This window comes from Simochromis diagramma, unplaced genomic scaffold (assembly GCF_900408965.1).
Source record: "Simochromis diagramma unplaced genomic scaffold, fSimDia1.1 OVJJ01000753.1, whole genome shotgun sequence".
Classification (NCBI taxonomy): domain Eukaryota; kingdom Metazoa; phylum Chordata; class Actinopteri; order Cichliformes; family Cichlidae; genus Simochromis; species Simochromis diagramma.
In genome coordinates, this window is record NW_024387523.1 from 18,196,710 (window position 1) to 18,214,253 (window position 17,544).

General features: G+C 41.1%; 1 protein-coding gene across 2 annotated transcripts; it reads right to left on the minus strand.

Annotated features, from left to right (window-relative positions):
* Window positions 1-590: 590 nt before the first annotated feature.
* topaz1 (testis and ovary specific PAZ domain containing 1) lies at window positions 591-14,984 on the minus strand. 2 transcript variants are annotated; one of them, XM_040020217.1, is made up of 20 exons: window positions 14,245-14,984; window positions 8,768-11,273; window positions 8,633-8,682; window positions 6,832-6,935; window positions 6,446-6,492; window positions 6,287-6,351; window positions 6,078-6,136; window positions 5,410-5,496; window positions 5,148-5,205; window positions 4,858-5,009; window positions 4,671-4,763; window positions 4,463-4,575; window positions 4,322-4,385; window positions 4,066-4,237; window positions 3,830-3,930; window positions 3,562-3,727; window positions 2,396-2,548; window positions 1,957-2,160; window positions 1,572-1,755; window positions 591-1,345 (listed from the first exon to the last, which is right to left on the minus strand). In XM_040020217.1, the coding sequence occupies exons 1-20, from the start codon at window positions 14,537-14,539 to the stop codon at window positions 1,147-1,149; spliced, it is 4,872 nt and encodes a 1,623-aa protein (XP_039876151.1). In that variant the 5' UTR covers window positions 14,540-14,984; the 3' UTR covers window positions 591-1,146. The 2 variants fall into 2 exon arrangements, with proteins under 2 accessions (XP_039876151.1, XP_039876150.1); XM_040020216.1 differs by having other exon boundaries at window positions 6,078-6,139; window positions 14,245-14,982.
* Between the last annotated feature and the right edge of the window lie 2,560 nt (window positions 14,985-17,544).

The following is a 17,544-nucleotide window of genomic DNA, read 5'->3' on the forward strand; positions in this document are numbered from 1 at the left end:
ACAACTTTTATTGTCAATCAGCACTTTGATATTTTTGTGACAGACATTTCAACCTATGCTGCAAAGACTCTGCAACAATATTAAATCCACCTTTCTGTCACGCACGATCAGACATGTCAGTCAGCCAGTGTCGTGCTTTTTAACCAAGACACCGCGTCAAATGCTTCACGCCTCAACTGATGTTCCAGTAATCAAGCTCCTCAAACATGTCGCAGTCACAGATAACTGATTTTTTTCTTTCATGAGGAACCCGTCTTCTACTACAGGGACCATAAAATGAGACCCGTACAGTGAGCGATGCTGGCTGCGAAAAGAAGAGGAAAACATGCCTGAAAGAATTTTGAATAGGAAAGTTCTCTGGAACAGAAATTATAAGTAATGTTGTGTATTGTAAAGTGGCCAGAATCTGAGATTCCAGTAACGCTGCATTTACCTGCTACATCATCGCTGGAGGAGAAAAGTTAAAGACTGCAGGGAAGCAACTGTGGTCAAATCCAAAAATCACTTTTTAGAGAAATGTCCTTTCTCATTTGAACGAAGAAAAAAAAAAAAAGAGCCTTTTTTTTTTTTAAGTAGAACCTTTTTTTATATATATATATACGGTATATATAGAGATACATAAAAACTTCATACAAAGAAAATGTAAATCACAGCTCCTTAACTGGCAACAATTGAGGTTTTGACATTAATATAACAACATAATACTGTCAAAGACTAAACACCATTATAAATATATACCTATTTACACTCAGATGTTATTTACAATGAAGTAAACACAATCGTGCAACAAACATGCTGGACTCTGTTCCTAAACAGAGTTTTTGCTTTCAAAGAGTCAATCTCACAAACAGATTGACAAATCAGCTAAAAGAACTCAGGAAACAACCTCTTAACCTATTTTAAAACTACTCTGAACCAAAAAAAAAAATAAAGATAGAAAGAAAGAAAAGAATCGTAGTTTTTGGTCTTTGTGTTTTTCTGCTCCTCAGTTCAAGTCAATTGAAACATGACCAAGAAATATGCAATCTTTCATATTCCTGATTTCATTGGTTGTTTTCCTGAGAGTCAGCGGCTGTTGAGCACAAGCAGTTTCTAAAGGAAAGAGAAGGAGTTCTGTAGACAGCAAAGAAATAAGCAGCTGGTGGTTTAGTGTGTCCACACCTCATGGGCCCACAGATGATTGTGGCGGAGCCAGCGGCGGGCAGAGGGAACGTCCAGCATGAACACTTGTTCTTGTTCTGAGTTGACTGCTGTGTAATGGACTATTAGTTTGGGCTGAGGGATACAAGCTGCAGAGAGGAGGCGGCTGCCAGCAGAGAGGTACTCGCTCTCACAGTTTTGAGTCCTGGAAGAGGAGAAAGCACGAACATCACGTACCACTGTAGTCGAATCTTTACACACACTCACCATGGACAATCGTTTTTCATAATTTTGAATGCAAAGAGTTCTTTATTTCTGGGTGAAATTATCACATATCAAAGTTAATTGACATCAATCCAGCCCCCCCCCCAATGCCAATATTTCACTGATTCCATCTGAACAGGCTCCTTATACACAAAAACACAATTTACCTTTTGAGAGTAATGGTGAGAGAAGTAGTGGGCTCTGATAGGTGGTGAATGACTGTTGCGTTGACAGTGATGAACATCTCGAAGGTGAGAGCCAGCTCCACCTCCCCCAGTCGACAGGGGACAATCAGTGTCATGAAACCAGGGGGAGCTGAGACTCCAGGGTAGTAGCCCACACTCAGAGAATCTAATGAACATGAACGCAGCGAGCACACCTCAGAGTCTAATCTAATCCAAATCTTTGACCATTTGTAAACGTTAGCTGAGACTGATCAGACTCAACATCTGGTGCCGTAATAGAATCTGCAGCTGTTTCCTGCCTTCGACAACTCACATTTATGATGCAACGATGTAAGTGTAGCAGTAAAAACCAGAGTGTGGTACTTACGTTTGAAGACTTCCCGAGCCCGGAGCCAGAGGTTTTGCTTGCCCAGTTTCTGTAAAAGTATCCGAAGCACTGTGTGGTCAACAGCCAGGTTTTTAGAGAGCATAAAGTCCACCGTGTCTGAAGCCACAGGAAGTATCTGCCTGTCCACACACACTTGAAGGTGAGAGTTAAACAAGGGGCTGTACCTGGAGATATCCATCGAGTCTGGAGAAAAAAGAAAAACCTCTTTATCAACTAAATTTTTCTCACAGCTGAGCATCTATTAGCGCTAGCAAACACTGTACAAAATTAAACCAGCACTTTCTAATCAGAGTGTAGCGAGTCAGTTAAACTTGTGGGATACTGATCTGGCCAGTTTAGTAGCAAAGCTGACTAACCTGCTGTATCATTGTTTGTTTGTTTTTTTAACTTTAATTTCAGCTCTCTGTAGGTTACTCACCACTTGACTCTTTAACTCCAGGAAGATTACAGAGAAGCTCCAGCGTGTCTCTGTGAGAGGTTTTTTCAGCCAGACGTATCAGCACACGAGTCCTACTCTCCAGATCGGCAGGCTCACACGGCCATGAGGACGAACTCAGGAACCACTTGTTTTCTGGATTAACAGATGTATAAACAAAATTTAAACAATTCAGCAAATAACTGGTTTCACAGTTCTACAACATTACCTACAAGACTATGAAAGCTAACATTTCTCAGGGCAGCGAGACGACTATCACTTTTAAGGTTTCCACATAAAGTCTGAGGACATAAAACCAAATTTGCTTTTACTGATTTACAGGGAAAAGAACTTTAAGTTTGTGAGTGTTAAGAAAAGACATTAATGGAAACCTATTATTGAGGATTGTGCAAAGTCTTGAGTCATTTTTTACACTTTCCTCGCAAGAAGCCAGACTTGTCTTTGTTACACAACTGATCCTGAGCAGCAGCTCTCAGCACTTTCTGATGGTCATTCAAATCTTTCTTTTAGACATTGGTTGCTTTTCCCCTCATCTTCAGCGCAGTCCTTGCGCCTGACCACTTTGTTTGCAAAGCTACTTAACACTGACATAGAACTCATCCAAGCATAAAATGATTCATAATGGCCCATACATATCAGACAATTTCTGACTTTGATTCTTCAGGCACTTTGTTTTTAGCAGCCAGTCACAAAAACAAAAGAAATCATGTTTTCATCTTAAAAGCTCAGAAAAAGAAGAAAACTTCAGTTCTGATCCGAAAAAGCCTCTTGGATCAAATGTCTTGACAAACGTAATGAAGTCTCCTTTTTTCCAAGCTCTTAAGACTACCATGAATGAGAAACTACACAGACATAATTTGTTCCCATTTCTTTATGCCAAAGATGACACAGTTTAGACAGGCGCAAAATAATATCTTTGGGAATCAGCTTGTTGACACAAACAGCTATTAGCTGTAAAGTTGACATATCTCGGCACCAGTTAAAAGTTGGCCCTTTAGATGACTTTGCTTTGCTAATGCAGCATAAATCCCATTTTTATTCAAGCTGTGAAAGTCTGCACTTATAAACCATGAAAATAAAACGCTGGTTACATTTTAAGCATGACGACATTAGCTAAATGAACATCGATCAGCTTCACGAGTCACTACCTCGGAGTGTGTTCAGAGCTCCCTCCACGCTGCCACTCAGGAGGAAGACCTCTGCAGCCACAGTGATCAGGCAGCATCGTGACGCTCCGTCCTCGTTCCCAAACAGACCTTTCAGAGTTGAGAAGCCGACTTTTAAAACAGACAGCGTCTCGACCACCCTGCGACCCTGCATCAGTAAACATGACAGACAAACAATGACATCCTAAATTCGAAGATGCTGCTCAGATGTGACGAGGAGAGAGTGATGCGAGCTGCACGGCCTGATTACCTTGGCCCACTGATGCGTTTTGTGGTACCGTAACATCAGAGAGACTCCAATTCTGCCTACGAAACTCCTCACCATGCTGTCCTCACTTTCATTCTGACACACTAAAGAACATTTGAATGAATAAATAAATGAACAGCTACTTTTTTTCCCCTCCAGATTGGAATCTGGAAGGTGCTAGTACACAGAACCACACCGGGGGAAGAAAACTGATGTTTATCTCTACTTAGAGCTTTTACCTGTCTCAGCAAATACAGAAAAGGGCAGTGACAGCTTGTCTTTGCCCTCAGACAGGAGCGCGACAGCAATGCGACCACTGATGCGCTCCACTTGGCTGGGGTGCTGGTTGGACTGGCAGATCCCTCTAAAAACCTCACCTATCCTCCTCCAGTCCTCTTGTTTCATACAAAGCTGACACAGACAACAAATACACACATGAGCACAACGCACCACCATCTTTACAGACAAAGCTGTCAAAAGATGTGAAGCTCTTACCTCCATTTCCACAATGGAATGGGCTAAATTCAGGTACTCTGGAAACGGTGCACCAGGGGAAACCCTTTAAGAGTGAAAATAAGAATTATAAGAGTTATGATTAACAAATGAAAACAACTGTGAACTTTGTGGCTCACTCACTTGTTGTTGCCGGACACCGAAGGAGAGTTTGGATGAATCATTTGCTGGAAAAGAGGAGTGTTCCTTACACAGTCGAGGCAGTCCAAACTCAGCTCTAGTCCAGCGTTGGCCATCTGTAAACATACAGACAGATAGTCTAAATTCTTCCAGAGGCACATAAAACAAATGAGCTAAACTCTGAGCATAATGAAAGGCAAACAACTGATACCTTGAAAGTGAGCTGCATGAGTTCAGGCACAAAGCCCATCAGACCCTTTTCTCTCACGCAGTTAAAAAGGGAGAGGAGGAACTCGTGGCTGGGCTAAAAAGAAAACAAGATCAACGTCTAATCTCATGTCAGCATCAATCAGTTGTTTAGTTTTCTCCGTGGTTAATGTCAGGACTGCTACACTGACCACTATGTTGTGAGCCAAGCCAACACTGAGGACGGAGAAGACCTCGGACAACATGCCAGCTTTCAGCAGAGCCCAGAGGAGGGAGAAAAATATCGGCAAAGAGAAATACACTCCTGGTGGGTTTTTCTGGTAATATCCTGTAAACACAGCTCCTGAGGAGAACAGGAGTAGAGCAGGAGAGGAGAAAGGAGACCGATGACGCAGCAAAGATGGGCAATCAGTTTAGCATGCAGCGTGCACAAAGGCTGTGGGAGAAAAAGAGAAGTGGGAAGGAAAGGAAGGAAACTCACCTGCTTTCTGAAGGCACGTTGGATTTTTGATGAATCTTGTCACGTTTTCAATACAAAACTAGCAAATGAAAAAGAAAGTGTGCAATTACAGCGATGTCACAACAGAGGGTGATGTTGGCCCTGCAATCTCCAACAATTCAATTTGATTTTTTAAATTCAAGATTAAAAACATAAAATTTACACAATACACAAACAATTTACTGTCTTTGGTGAAATCAAGGAAAAAAAAATAAATAAATAAAGTAAAAACCACAGAGTGTACCTTTTCATCCCCCTCCATAGGCAGATGTTGGAAGCGACACATTTTGAACCCACAGGTCAGTGATTCACTGAAGTACAGCCTGCAGTACTGAGCATTTAGACGGCATCACACAGTCAAGTTATAGCAATGCAATTCACCCACAGTGCAAAACATATTTATTGTACAGAAGAACAAACTGTACATCTACAGTAACCACGGCGACATTAGTTTAATTCTTTTGGGAAACCTCAAGCTGAAACCGAATGATTGTTAGAGCAGACCGTGAAACTGAGGCCATTTCTGTTCATGGTTTAGAAAGTGGAAATCGTGCTGTATTCAGCAAGGATTCATTAGTTTTAGAGACCACAAACTCATCAGTGAGTTGTTTACTGAGGTCAGAGATTTAAAGGTATTTGAGATTCATTTTCAAAAGTCCACATCCATCTTTATACACAGACTATGGAAAGGACCCTCATATCTCCAGATATATATGACAGTAATTTCTTTATAAGTTTAAAATTAGTTGTCCCACTAGAACTTCTAAAACCAGTTCTGACTTTTCCAGATTTATTTCAGTTATATTCTATTAAATAACTGGAAAGTCCAATCTATGCTAACGCCACCGAACATGTATTTAAACTGAGCATTTTTTCCAGTAGCAACATGGTAATATACAAAGGAACACTTACAGAACTTGATTTCAGGCGCCTAAAATCCATCATGTTTGCTGAGTTTGTGATCCATGCCCCTGCTTGGAGACCAGAAGAGCCAAAGAATAAAGTAACGCTGAGCACTCACATTGGCAATTAAGTTATAAAATGAGGAGTTATTAGTGAGAACAAGATAAACGTAACAGCAATTAAAGTTCATTGTCTGAGCCCTTTTCATTCTCCCTCACCGGTTCCCATGGACATGAGTGGGGGGATGTTTTGAAAGGAGTTCACCGTCTTGATGGGCTGGCTCCTGTTACAGAACATAAACAATATGATGATCGCAAGACTGAACGATTAATGTGACAAATCAAAGATCAGGTCATGTGCACTAAGCAAACTGGTACCTTTCTGGGCCACTATTTACATGATTGCTGTTGGTATCAGATTGAACCTATTGGAGAAAAAAACAACAACACATGACAGATACACTATTGTGCATTTATTATACTTTAGAAGCAGGATAATGTATGAAACACCCATTCCTTTGAAAATACAATTATTTAAATTCAGTATTTGATGTGTCAGATCTTTAAACATTGTCGCTGTAATACATCAGACTCAGTGCTCTCTAAAATGCACAGAGAGCATTTATGCAGGAGAAGCCCTGTTAAAAGCCCTGCCATGTTTTTCTACAAAACCTCAGGGAAGTTAAAACCACTGACGTGCACGCTGCTCCTTTCTCTATCTATCTATCTGATTGTGCAGAGGTGCAGAGGACCCATTACTTTACCACATGTTTGCTTTGCTTCTCAGTGGAGGTAGGGCATGTGTCGCTCTGTGTTCCAGTATGGGTGCTGCTAGAATGAGGTCTCCATGGCCTGCTGTTACTCTCCTCTATAGGATTTGAAGAAGAAAAAAAAAAAAACAATCACAAGTTAATCTCTGGACTACTGAAGTCTGTTCCAATCATAGAGGGGAATTTTTTTTAAAGTATGTCAAAGTTTTGGGTCATTTGAAAATTGGGTCATTTCAGGCCATTGTCTCCATTATAATGGCCATTATCAAAGTTAGTTGAGTTAGGCATCTTAAAATTTCCACTTACTAACTAAAACGTCTGAGACAATAACTTGAAATTTTGAACAAACATCTGTACTGGACAAAATATAATCACATTTAACACATTTCATTTCTCACAAAAGGACCACAAGCTTTGAAACTCATGTAAGCAAATCAACTTACTGCACAATATTAACCACAAAAAAAAGAAAATCAATCCTTTAAAGCTTAATGGCGATAAACAACTTAGACATGTTGGTATTTTCCATGTGGGACATCATAAGCAGTCAGTTAAATATAAAATGCAAAAAAATGTAATTTCCTTTTAAAAGCAGTGAGTTTCTCATTTAGGAGCTGTTGGGATTTTCAGTAAGCTCCGTAAAACCAGTTTACATGTCTCTCTAATCTTTGAATTAAAAACAGTTTGAGATATTAGGAGCAATGCAAGAACTAAGTAACTTAGTAATGTACTGCTGCAGAGGTGCCAAAGTGGATTTTAGCCACATAAAAGAATCAACCAGGACATTTTTATTGCTTTAACTGCAGTCGGACTGCTCTTTCCAGCAAGTAAGTGAATCCATAAAACTCCAGACTCCAGCTGTTTATCTATATCTGTAAAAAAAACAAAAAAAAAACAAGCAGCTTTCTCCATTTCTTTCACAGCAACTAGGGCTGTGTGATATGACCAAAATCTCATATCCCGATATAAGACATTTATCATCCCAACAATGATAATGCACCGATGCATTAAACTACATTTTAAGACACAAGTTGAAACAGCCACAGTTTTATTTGTGAGCATTTATTACACGGCGCGCTGCAGGCAAAATCCTGTTCTAAGGTTTATTTTTTAGCACCTGACGGCTCCTTTTAGCTTCTTGTCCGTAAACACTCTGCATACTATTTCACGTGATTCGGTTTATTTTGAAAAATCTTAACAGGATCTTCAGCTTTATTGTGAAAGGTTTATTTGGAAAATAAGCGGACGGCGGAGCCACGCGATAGTTTTACTGTCATTGTTGCTAATGACAACACATAAAAGCAGTCGCTTGTCCGTCAGTAGTGTGGTTATATTAAATATAAGAGAAAGAGAGAACTTAAGTAAAATTAATTCTACAGTGACCATCAAAACCATGAAAAAAATATTACTGTAAACAATTTATTTTGTGACACCACGAAACAAATGATAGCGTAAAATGAAACAATAGATGTTTTCATATGGTCATCCGATATATATCATTATATCAAACAGCCCTAACAGCAACCCTGTTACTTTAGATCATAACAGGTAAAAATCACAGACTCTGGCTGTCAGACCAGCACTGCGTCCCATCCATGTGGCAGAACTTTAGGTTGAGTCACAAACACTGACATGCCTTTACTTTTACCGAGCGTTCTACTGTTTTTACTTATTTTCCTTTTTTAAAAATGTTTAGCTTCTTTTGTCTTATTTTCACTTTATACATATCAAAGGAAACAATAAAATATAGAAGACACTGTCATCATGGCTCAGTTTCTCTGCGCACTGATCGTACCTGTGTTATTGGGACTGTCACAAGGCAAACCCACAGTAACCGGAGCCAATCTAGAACAAAAGTAACTTTTATTTATAAAGCATTCAACAATTCATCTTTCACTTGCAGGACTTAATGTTAAATATAAGACCTTACCTCTCTTGCAGCTCCTGTGACGCTCCATCTCTTCTTGGAGTATTCACCACAGCAGCAGGTTTGGTTCCCGGAGCCTCGGCAGCTCGGGTAGGACCCAGCTTCAGCAAACTTTGATCAGGCAGGTTGTCAAACAGTTCTGGGTCGTCCTGGATCACGTCAACAAGCAGGATGTCCTGTTCGTAGGCTGTTAACTCGTCCAAAATGCCAGGCTGAGAATCACCAGCTGCTTCTCCTTGGGTTTTATCCTCTTCCCTGTTTGCTATTTTAGACGGGCTTGATCCCTCTTCTGTGTCCGAGTGTGATTCTCCATCACTCAAGGCCGCACCGTTCTTTTCGTCGCTGCAGGAAGAAGAGCAGGGCTCTGTCAGAACACCTGAGCTAAGGCTCGGCTTTATTTTACGATGTAAGGAAACTTGTTCTGAAATTCGGTTACCCTGCTCCACATCATCCTCGTCATCACTTTCTTCTTCACTGCTGGGAGAAGACTGAGGTTCCCTTGGTGTCTCAGGAGTTGTAAAGTCTGACAAGTCTCTTTCCAACTCTTCAATATGGTGCTCAAGACAATCCTTGCAATTATCATTTTGTGGCAAGTTGCTCGCATCTTTGTTCATTTCTTCCTCATCTGTACTGCTTGAGCTGCAGCACGAGAAGCTTCTCTGGCACAACTGCCGTTGTGGTGAATGGACAGGGGAGAGCAAAGGTGGAAGCATGAATTCATTCAAGTCTGACTCTACGCAGTGTTCCTGGGAGATGCTGCACAATAGTGAACCCACTGAAGCATTGCCCCTAAACAGACTTGCACAATAATATGGGTCCAGTCTGGGGGGGCTCCTGCATGGGAATGGTTCCTTGTCATTTTCATGTTCATCTTGAGGAAGGACAAAGGATTCACATGAATGAAAGGAGTCAGGGCTGTGCAGAGGAACATTGGGAGAGGAAGAAGCTGTTTGGGCTTCTTCACAGGAGGACAATATTTTGTCAGCAACATTGACTCTCTTGGGAATAAGCGATGAAGGTGGGAGAGAAGATGTTGTGGCTGAGAGGCTGCTCATGCTGCCCTGTGTGAATGGAGATGACATAAGAGACAGAGTGGTGGCAGTGTCCCAGTCACTCAGGCCGAGGACTGAGGGGGAAGGGGTCGATATGGAGGTGACAGTTTCTGGTCCATTAACTAGCAAAGCCGAGGCTGAGACTCCATCAGTGCCACGCTCCCTTCCACACTGAGCTGGAGGGGGGAATGATGCCGTATCTGAATTAGGCCTGGTTTCTAACTCTTCAGGCTGGTTAAACAGCGGTGAGGTCTCCATGTCTTTTCTGTGCCTTTTCTCATTTCCCTGAGCAAAAGCGCTTTCTCCATCCTCTTCCCATTTCTCTGTAGACGCCTTCGGGGGAATGTCCTTGAACAGGTTACTGGATGAACCTGGCATACTTTGATTAGCTGTTGCAGAGTCAATCCCATCCTTTGCTGATGGATCAATAGTCCCTGCTGTGGTAGAAGCATTTGCTGTGCAAGTCTTTGAGAAAGGCCAGGCCATGTAAGTGCGTGCACATGAAAAATGTATTTTTCTCAAATACGCCCTTACTCTCTGGCAAGTGTACGACTCTGGTGCATCTGTATCCTCGTCACTAACATGATCGATGAGATCTGACAACACGTGTGATCCATCAGCATTTGTGGGATCGCCTTTCTGACCACCTGAAGCGCTACACTTATCGGTGGGCGCGAAGTCCAAAGTGCTGCTGCACTCAATGCTATCCCCTACCTTTCCTTTTTCTCTACAAGTCTCTGGGCTTACTGGATCAGATCCTGGACCAAGGTCCACTTCAGCATCTCTGTCACGCATGCCACCTCTGCAGTTGCCTGTCTTTGTATGCTCATCTAGTAAAAAAGAAGCAGAACAAGTTGCAGAGTCTTCGCCTGTCTGACTCCGGTGGAAAGGACTCACGGTATGATGGGATAATGGCTGTGAATGCATGCCTTCATCCAGGTGGTTCTGGCGGATCAGACTTTGAGACTGACAGACGGTCTTCTCATCCTGAGCACTTGGACAACACTTGCTACTTTTAAACAGAGCCTTTTTCTCAGTTTCTGATTCATTATGCCTTAAACAAGTAGGCCAAAACCGTATTGAAGCTCTCATCTCCTGCTGGAAGCAACGCACAACCTTGTTCTCGAGAGCATCCGGTAACGCATACCCACAATCGTGACCGCAAGCTTCACATTTTTTGGCAACGTCACAAAGGATCACTTTGGGATACTGGTTTATCCACACGATAATCTTCTTAGAGCTCTGAGTGATTGTGTTTTCTTTTTCGATTTCTGACTGAGCAGCAGGTGGCTCTGACCCTGGGCTAGCTCTTTTTAGCTTACCCGGCACCTTGCGCTGAGGGGAAGTGTATTTACATTCCCCACAGAGACCACAGTGGGAGGCTCCGACGGCTCTTCTTAGTAACACTTCTGAACCAGTAAGACCGGAGAGATTTGGCTCTTTATGTCTACCAACATCTGCAAGTGGAAACAAAACACTGTCAGAGAGTGCAAAACGAAATAACAATGATTTACCTATGCATCAGAAAGAAACATCACCGTGGCTTTCTTTCCTTTTTTCTTTTTCTTTTTAATAACTGCTTTTCAAACAGCATCGATTCCAATCAATATCAGCACCATTTGGGATCATCTCATTCACCATCTTGGACAAAGGCTTAGAGCAGTGACTGATTTCATTAGAGGCAGGAAAGTCAAACAGACCAGTTAATCACAGAGGCATCAAACGAAAAAAAACCTGAACAGAAATCAAGAAAATCAATCAAAATTTTAAAACTGTGTATATACTGTATATTCTGTGTATTTATTATCTCACTCTTATTGCCTGTTTATGCCCTGTCCTTACCCTCAACGTCATGCTGCTCTGGTGTACCTTAATTGCACCTTGGGGATAAATAAAGTCTTTCTGATTCTGATTTTGAAAAGCCAAACCAGGAGATATACGAACCAATCGTGTTGCTGCACTGAGGAACGTGGATGACGTCCTCACATATATCGCTGTGGATATATTTACTCATGGATCAATTAAATCAACAGTGTCTATTCAAATGAACTAGAATGGCATTTGCTCAGTGTTCTGTCAGGATGAGCAGGGACTTTTTTTTTTTTCCCCGCATATAATTTTAAATTCTGATGACAACTCAAAGTTAAGGTGCTCTCTTTGTTCATTTAGGTATAGGCTTCAAAATCAGCTGAGATGGCTTCTGAGTCACGGAGACTTGCTTCTTGAAGAACTTTGTTAGGATTTGTCCTTCTTAACGTCTCACCCTTGAGAAAATAAATAAAATAAAAATCGATTTTCATATCAGTTTAATTTACCGAAGCTACCCAGGCACAACCCTTTTTTTGAAGGCTAACCCATAAGTGATTATAATTGTGACTGGTACAACAAAAAGGCAGAGAGGTTTTGAATTATGTCAGAAAATAAGCTCCATAGGAAATAAATGAAGACACTAAATTATAACACTTTTGTTAGGCCATAAATGTTCTGTGTTCAGTGCAATGACACTGTACACATAATTTACTAGAAAACACCTTCTCTGGGACAATGGACAGCATTAAAAAATGTAAAAAAAAAAAAAAAAAGATTCACAATTGGGGCACTATTTACTGAAGTATTTTATATTGCAGGAAAAAAATGTCTAGAGCTTGTGTTAACCAGGGATCTTATTTCAGACATCTAACCAAAATATCACTCAAAAGATATTGACTTTAGGGAACTTGAAATACAAAAATGTAAATGTGTGTTAAGGTTTAGAGAAAGAAAGAAAAAAAGCTCTTACTTTATAACTGGTTATGATTTAGTAACAACGACTGACTGAGCCTGGAAAACATACATTTGGTTAACGTTCCCACTTCTAATAAAGAACTGTAAAGAGTAGGTTCACTAAGCTTGAGTGGCAGCTATGTGGAACAGCTTCCCAGGCTGTGAATGAGACAATCCCCAAATTACCCAACTGAGGTTTTGTCGATATGTGAAGCACTAACCATGTGATATTAAACTGCCTGCCATTTGGACGTTTGACTATCACGAGCAAGTGAATAAGGCCTCAGTCACACAGGCCCACAACCATCAGTAATGAGGGAAAATTGAGTACTCCAGCCAGTTTTGACTGGATGCTAGAGGTTAATGGCATTCACTAAAGAATTGCTGATAACCCAGTGCGAGACCCCCTGGCAACCACCTGCTACTAGGGAAAAAGGTGTATTCCCCAAACATTTGGATGAAACATACTTTTGACTGCTTTGGTCACTGGCATAGTACCGGGATTTTGGTTTAAATGATAGTGAATGACTTGCATAGGCTGAACTTTCACTTTCAAGACCATCTTCAGGTTTTACTTCAGCTGGGAGAGCAGTATTTGCAGACAAACATGAAAAACTACAGGCAAGTGCACCATCTTTTTGAGCAACGTTCAAGAACATAAGAACCACTCCCAAAAAGTGTGGGAATAGGCATGTTTCCCTAGCAACCGGTGGTACTATCACGTCCAATATGGGGACAAATCTGTAACAACATTGTTTTTATACACTTTATAAAATAAATAGATTATATTAAAAAACTTTAATAGGAATATACAGCCGGGGATTTATTTAGTCAATCTAGCTCATGTTCAGCAAGTAAGACGAGTGCCAACTATATGAACAGGAAATGTATCTGCTATTAGCAGGCTGCTAGTTAGTATATAATTAAACTCCATCAGCTCCAATCCGGGCAAGTAATAGCTAAGAAGATCCTTCATGTCAGGTTCAACCATGAACTGCATGATATCCACTAAAACTGGATCGTGTTCAGTAGGACTTTACCACATTGTTAGCTTAGCATCTGACACAATTTGGCACAAATTAGCAAAGAGTTAGCTAAAAGCATAAACCTATCACAAAACGCACGATTGTAAAATCAATTTAAAGGCTGTGCAATTTAACCAACCTTAAAACCTTTAACCTTAAAAACTCTAACTTATAATCCAGCTAAAGTGCACCTTACTTGGGATTCCCTTCGCACTCGTCCCGATTTTGCAGAAGCAGCAGCGGGCTGAGGATCACACCCGGCGGACGTGGCCTTCACTGAACTCCGTCCCTCTCTAACACCGACCCTCACGCTTTTAGCCCGGCGTGCCACACCACTTTTACCATTAACGTCGCACTGTCTGAAATGACATCTACCCTGACGTTAAATCGGTCTGTCTCCTCCTCCTGGCCAGAGTCGCCTGGCTTGTCAGCTTCATTTGATATTTGGACCTTTCACTCCTTGGATTCGTCCTACCGTGGAGCCGTTTGAAAACACACCAAATAAACCGTGGTCTGAGGCACATGTTTCTGACCCACCCCCTCCCCCATTTGCTCTGTTGATACTTGCTAGTGTTCGGCCCGTCTTGTTTATCAGCGCCTCGTGACTCAGAGTCTATCTTTCTCTTTGTTTTCTGCGTACCTGAGCCATTCTCCTCCGGCTCCTCCTCGTCGTGAGTGCTCGGCGGCTGTGTCTTCTTTTCGGAACCCATTGTGTGCGTTAAGTTTTGGTCGGGTTTATTGCTGCCCGGAGGTGACACCATATCTTTCTCTGAAATTAGCTGCACGGAATCAAAGTTTTTCTCTTGTTTTTTGCTTTCAGCCGAAATTCTATTCAGTAACTTTGGGACTCGTCTCCGCCGCGGGGTCAGCTTTAACCCAACAACGTCTTTTAGCGCTACTCTGTTGAGTTTCACCCTGCTAGAAGATGGAAACATGCTAACAGTTAAAACTGTGCCTTGCAAAACTTATTAAATAATTTACCAGGCTGCTATAAAAGTATTTTTCAGAGTAACGCTGGAACTTGTTCTTCTTAAACCATCATTACGTTACTATTCGGGGCCCTCGCACTCGTGTTGCTGCCGCTCACTGTTAATTTGAGATTGACATGGGGAGCTAAGGTGTGCCCGAATCATTGCGCATGCGCAGAGCATTTTGCGTTTCTTAGCCGTCCTACGCACATTGCCTATACAAATAACTTCTATAACTATACTAACTTTTAACCAGAGGTGGCCCAACTATAGATATTCTGTACTCAATTAGAAGTGCACATACTTGTATTAAAATACTCTTGTAATACTCTTGTTAATGATTTAACCTATTCACTCAAGTAATAGCAACAAAGTACAGGCTCTGGAATGTACTCAAAGGAAAAGTAACAATTGAGGACGCTTCTACCAGGAATTTTGGTCTAAAGCCAACAGAATCTCGCACTATGTTAATATAATAAAATCATATTAATTGCTGTGAACACAAACTTATTTCAAAGAGAATTTTAATTCTAATGATTGTGCATTAGTTCTCCAGGCTTTGGTCTTTCAAAGTCTTCTCTGGACATTGGCTGCTTTTTCACTCATTTTCATTCTTGTCCCTGTATTGGACTATTTTCAGAGGAATATTTTCGTGTGCTAAATGACTAAAACTTGACCCATGAATCATTGAAGAGTTAAGAAAAATGGTACCAAAAAGCCTGCCAAAAACTCTCCACAGCAGACAAACAGCAACTGAAAGTCATGTATGTAAGAAACAGGAAAAAACCCCAGCAATGACCTGACACAGGACGTGATACATGCATCTGGCCCTTCAGATGATCCATCTACTGTTCACTAAAGCCTCGTCAGAAATGTTGCAAGTGAAAGGTTGGCTGTAAGGAAGCCGTCCCTAAGAAAGGGAACTGGGAAGAAAAGGCTTATGTATGCCAGATTACAAAAGAAGTGGACTGAACAACATTTCTGATCACGTAAGGAACCCAAAATTCTTTGGTTCACATCACTGTATGTACAGACTAATGTACAGGTTGCTGTTCAGGTTATACCCTGCTTTTCACCCTGTCCCTAGCACATCTGCAACCCTGAATGGAATGGATGGTCATCAGTAAGTACATAGGAGGACAGAAGAGAAACACAACAGTGAGTTTCTACAGTCATCAGTAAAAGATGGTGGAGACTTTGTCTTGGTTTGGGGTTACATGAGCTAGTTACGATGAGGATCTTGTTGAAAATATAATATGTGTTTATAATTTCAATCACTGATGAAATTATAAACAGAGAAAAGTACCATCAGACATTGATCTCTGTGCAATACCATCTGCAATGTATGGTTTGGCAGCAGATTTATTTTTCAGTATGACAGTGATCCCAAACAGACTGTCAATGAAGCATACCTGGATATAAAAACACACAATGGAGCACTATAAGTCATGGACTGGCCTCCCCAGAGCCTGGATCTCAGCATTAGTGTGGGATCATCTTGATCATCTTAATAGAGAATGGAAGAAAAGGCAGCCAACATCCAAAGAGCTTTGATTGTCTAAGAAGCCTCGAACTATTCCTTGACTCTTTAAATAAATTATGAGCAAGCTTGCCTAAGAGAGTTCAGGTAGTGTTGAAGGTGGTCATACCAAATATTGACTTTCAAGCTTGTTAGATTTGTACAATCTCCGATTTTGCCTTGTATACTGTATTTCCTTTTATATTTGCACCTATCAATAAATCACCTCACATATTTCCACATTTCCAAGAAATATATAAAGAAATAAATGGTGGCTTGAGACTTTTGCACAGTACTGTAAATAATAAATAAATTAGCCGGCATTTTGCCGGTTGTCTGATATGCACCACTGCCTGAATGAGTGATGAAATACATGTCACTGGAGTAGAGTTCAGTAGCAGTGCAGTGTTAGAACAGTCATAAACCTTGAGATTCCCCTGCATAACCCTTCCCATTTTCATTTTTAAGGGTTCTTTAATTTTCTTAAGGATATTACTGACTGGAGTGAGATAGTCCAAGGATCACATTCCAGCCCTCAGGCCATATTTAGCCAATGTATGATATAGCTGCACATTCTCATGTGAGTGTAATAAGTACATTAATGGGATGAAATAGAAAACTGTTTTTATCCAAGGTCTAAAACTAACACATGAACTAGAGTGGTGCAGCAAATACTGTGTGTAGATGTGCGGGTGAACCGAAACTGTAATTGTTTGATATTAGTGTGTGGTGGAGGTGTGGTCCCGGGCTCGGCTGCAGGGGAGGAGTGGTGCAGTGAGCTCAACGGGGCGGTGCTGGGGAGGCAGGTGAGAACACAGCTGGTGGCGTTTGGACTGATGACAGTCTTCTTTCCGTTTTTTTAGTGAGGCGGGAGAGGTGTGCTTAAAAAAAGCTGAGACCGGCACTGCATCAAACTGTGTGTGTGTGGAGTGCATTCTACGTAGTTCTTTTCTGAATTGACTGAAAATGCCCAATTATGGCTATAGCATCCTGAAAGCGGGGCTTAGTTTTAGAGGTGTTTTATATACTTCTTTCCATCAACCACACTTGTGCCTAGTTATTCATGCAGATGTCTGAAAAAGGTATGCTATGTATTTTGTGCATAGTTTTCAAGTAGATCATGGATCTCTTGAAACGGGGAAACGAGATGAATGCAGCATAATGATGGATGCAGATTAATAAGGAGGTAAAACTGATGTGCCATATATTCATCACATTTTATAATGTTAAGTTTCACATGTGTTGGGGCTTATGTGATTCAGTCAGTGTGCACTAAAGTTCAAGAGCGCTGGCACCACAGTAAGCCCTTTCCTTGGGCTTATCACACAAAACCATAAATGTCCAGATGTCCAGTCATAAATTAAGTTTATTTACGTCACTGAAACTTTCAGATCGTGAGGCAGGGTACAACCTGGACAGGTCAAAAAGTCAAATATAAAGGCCCCAAAATAGA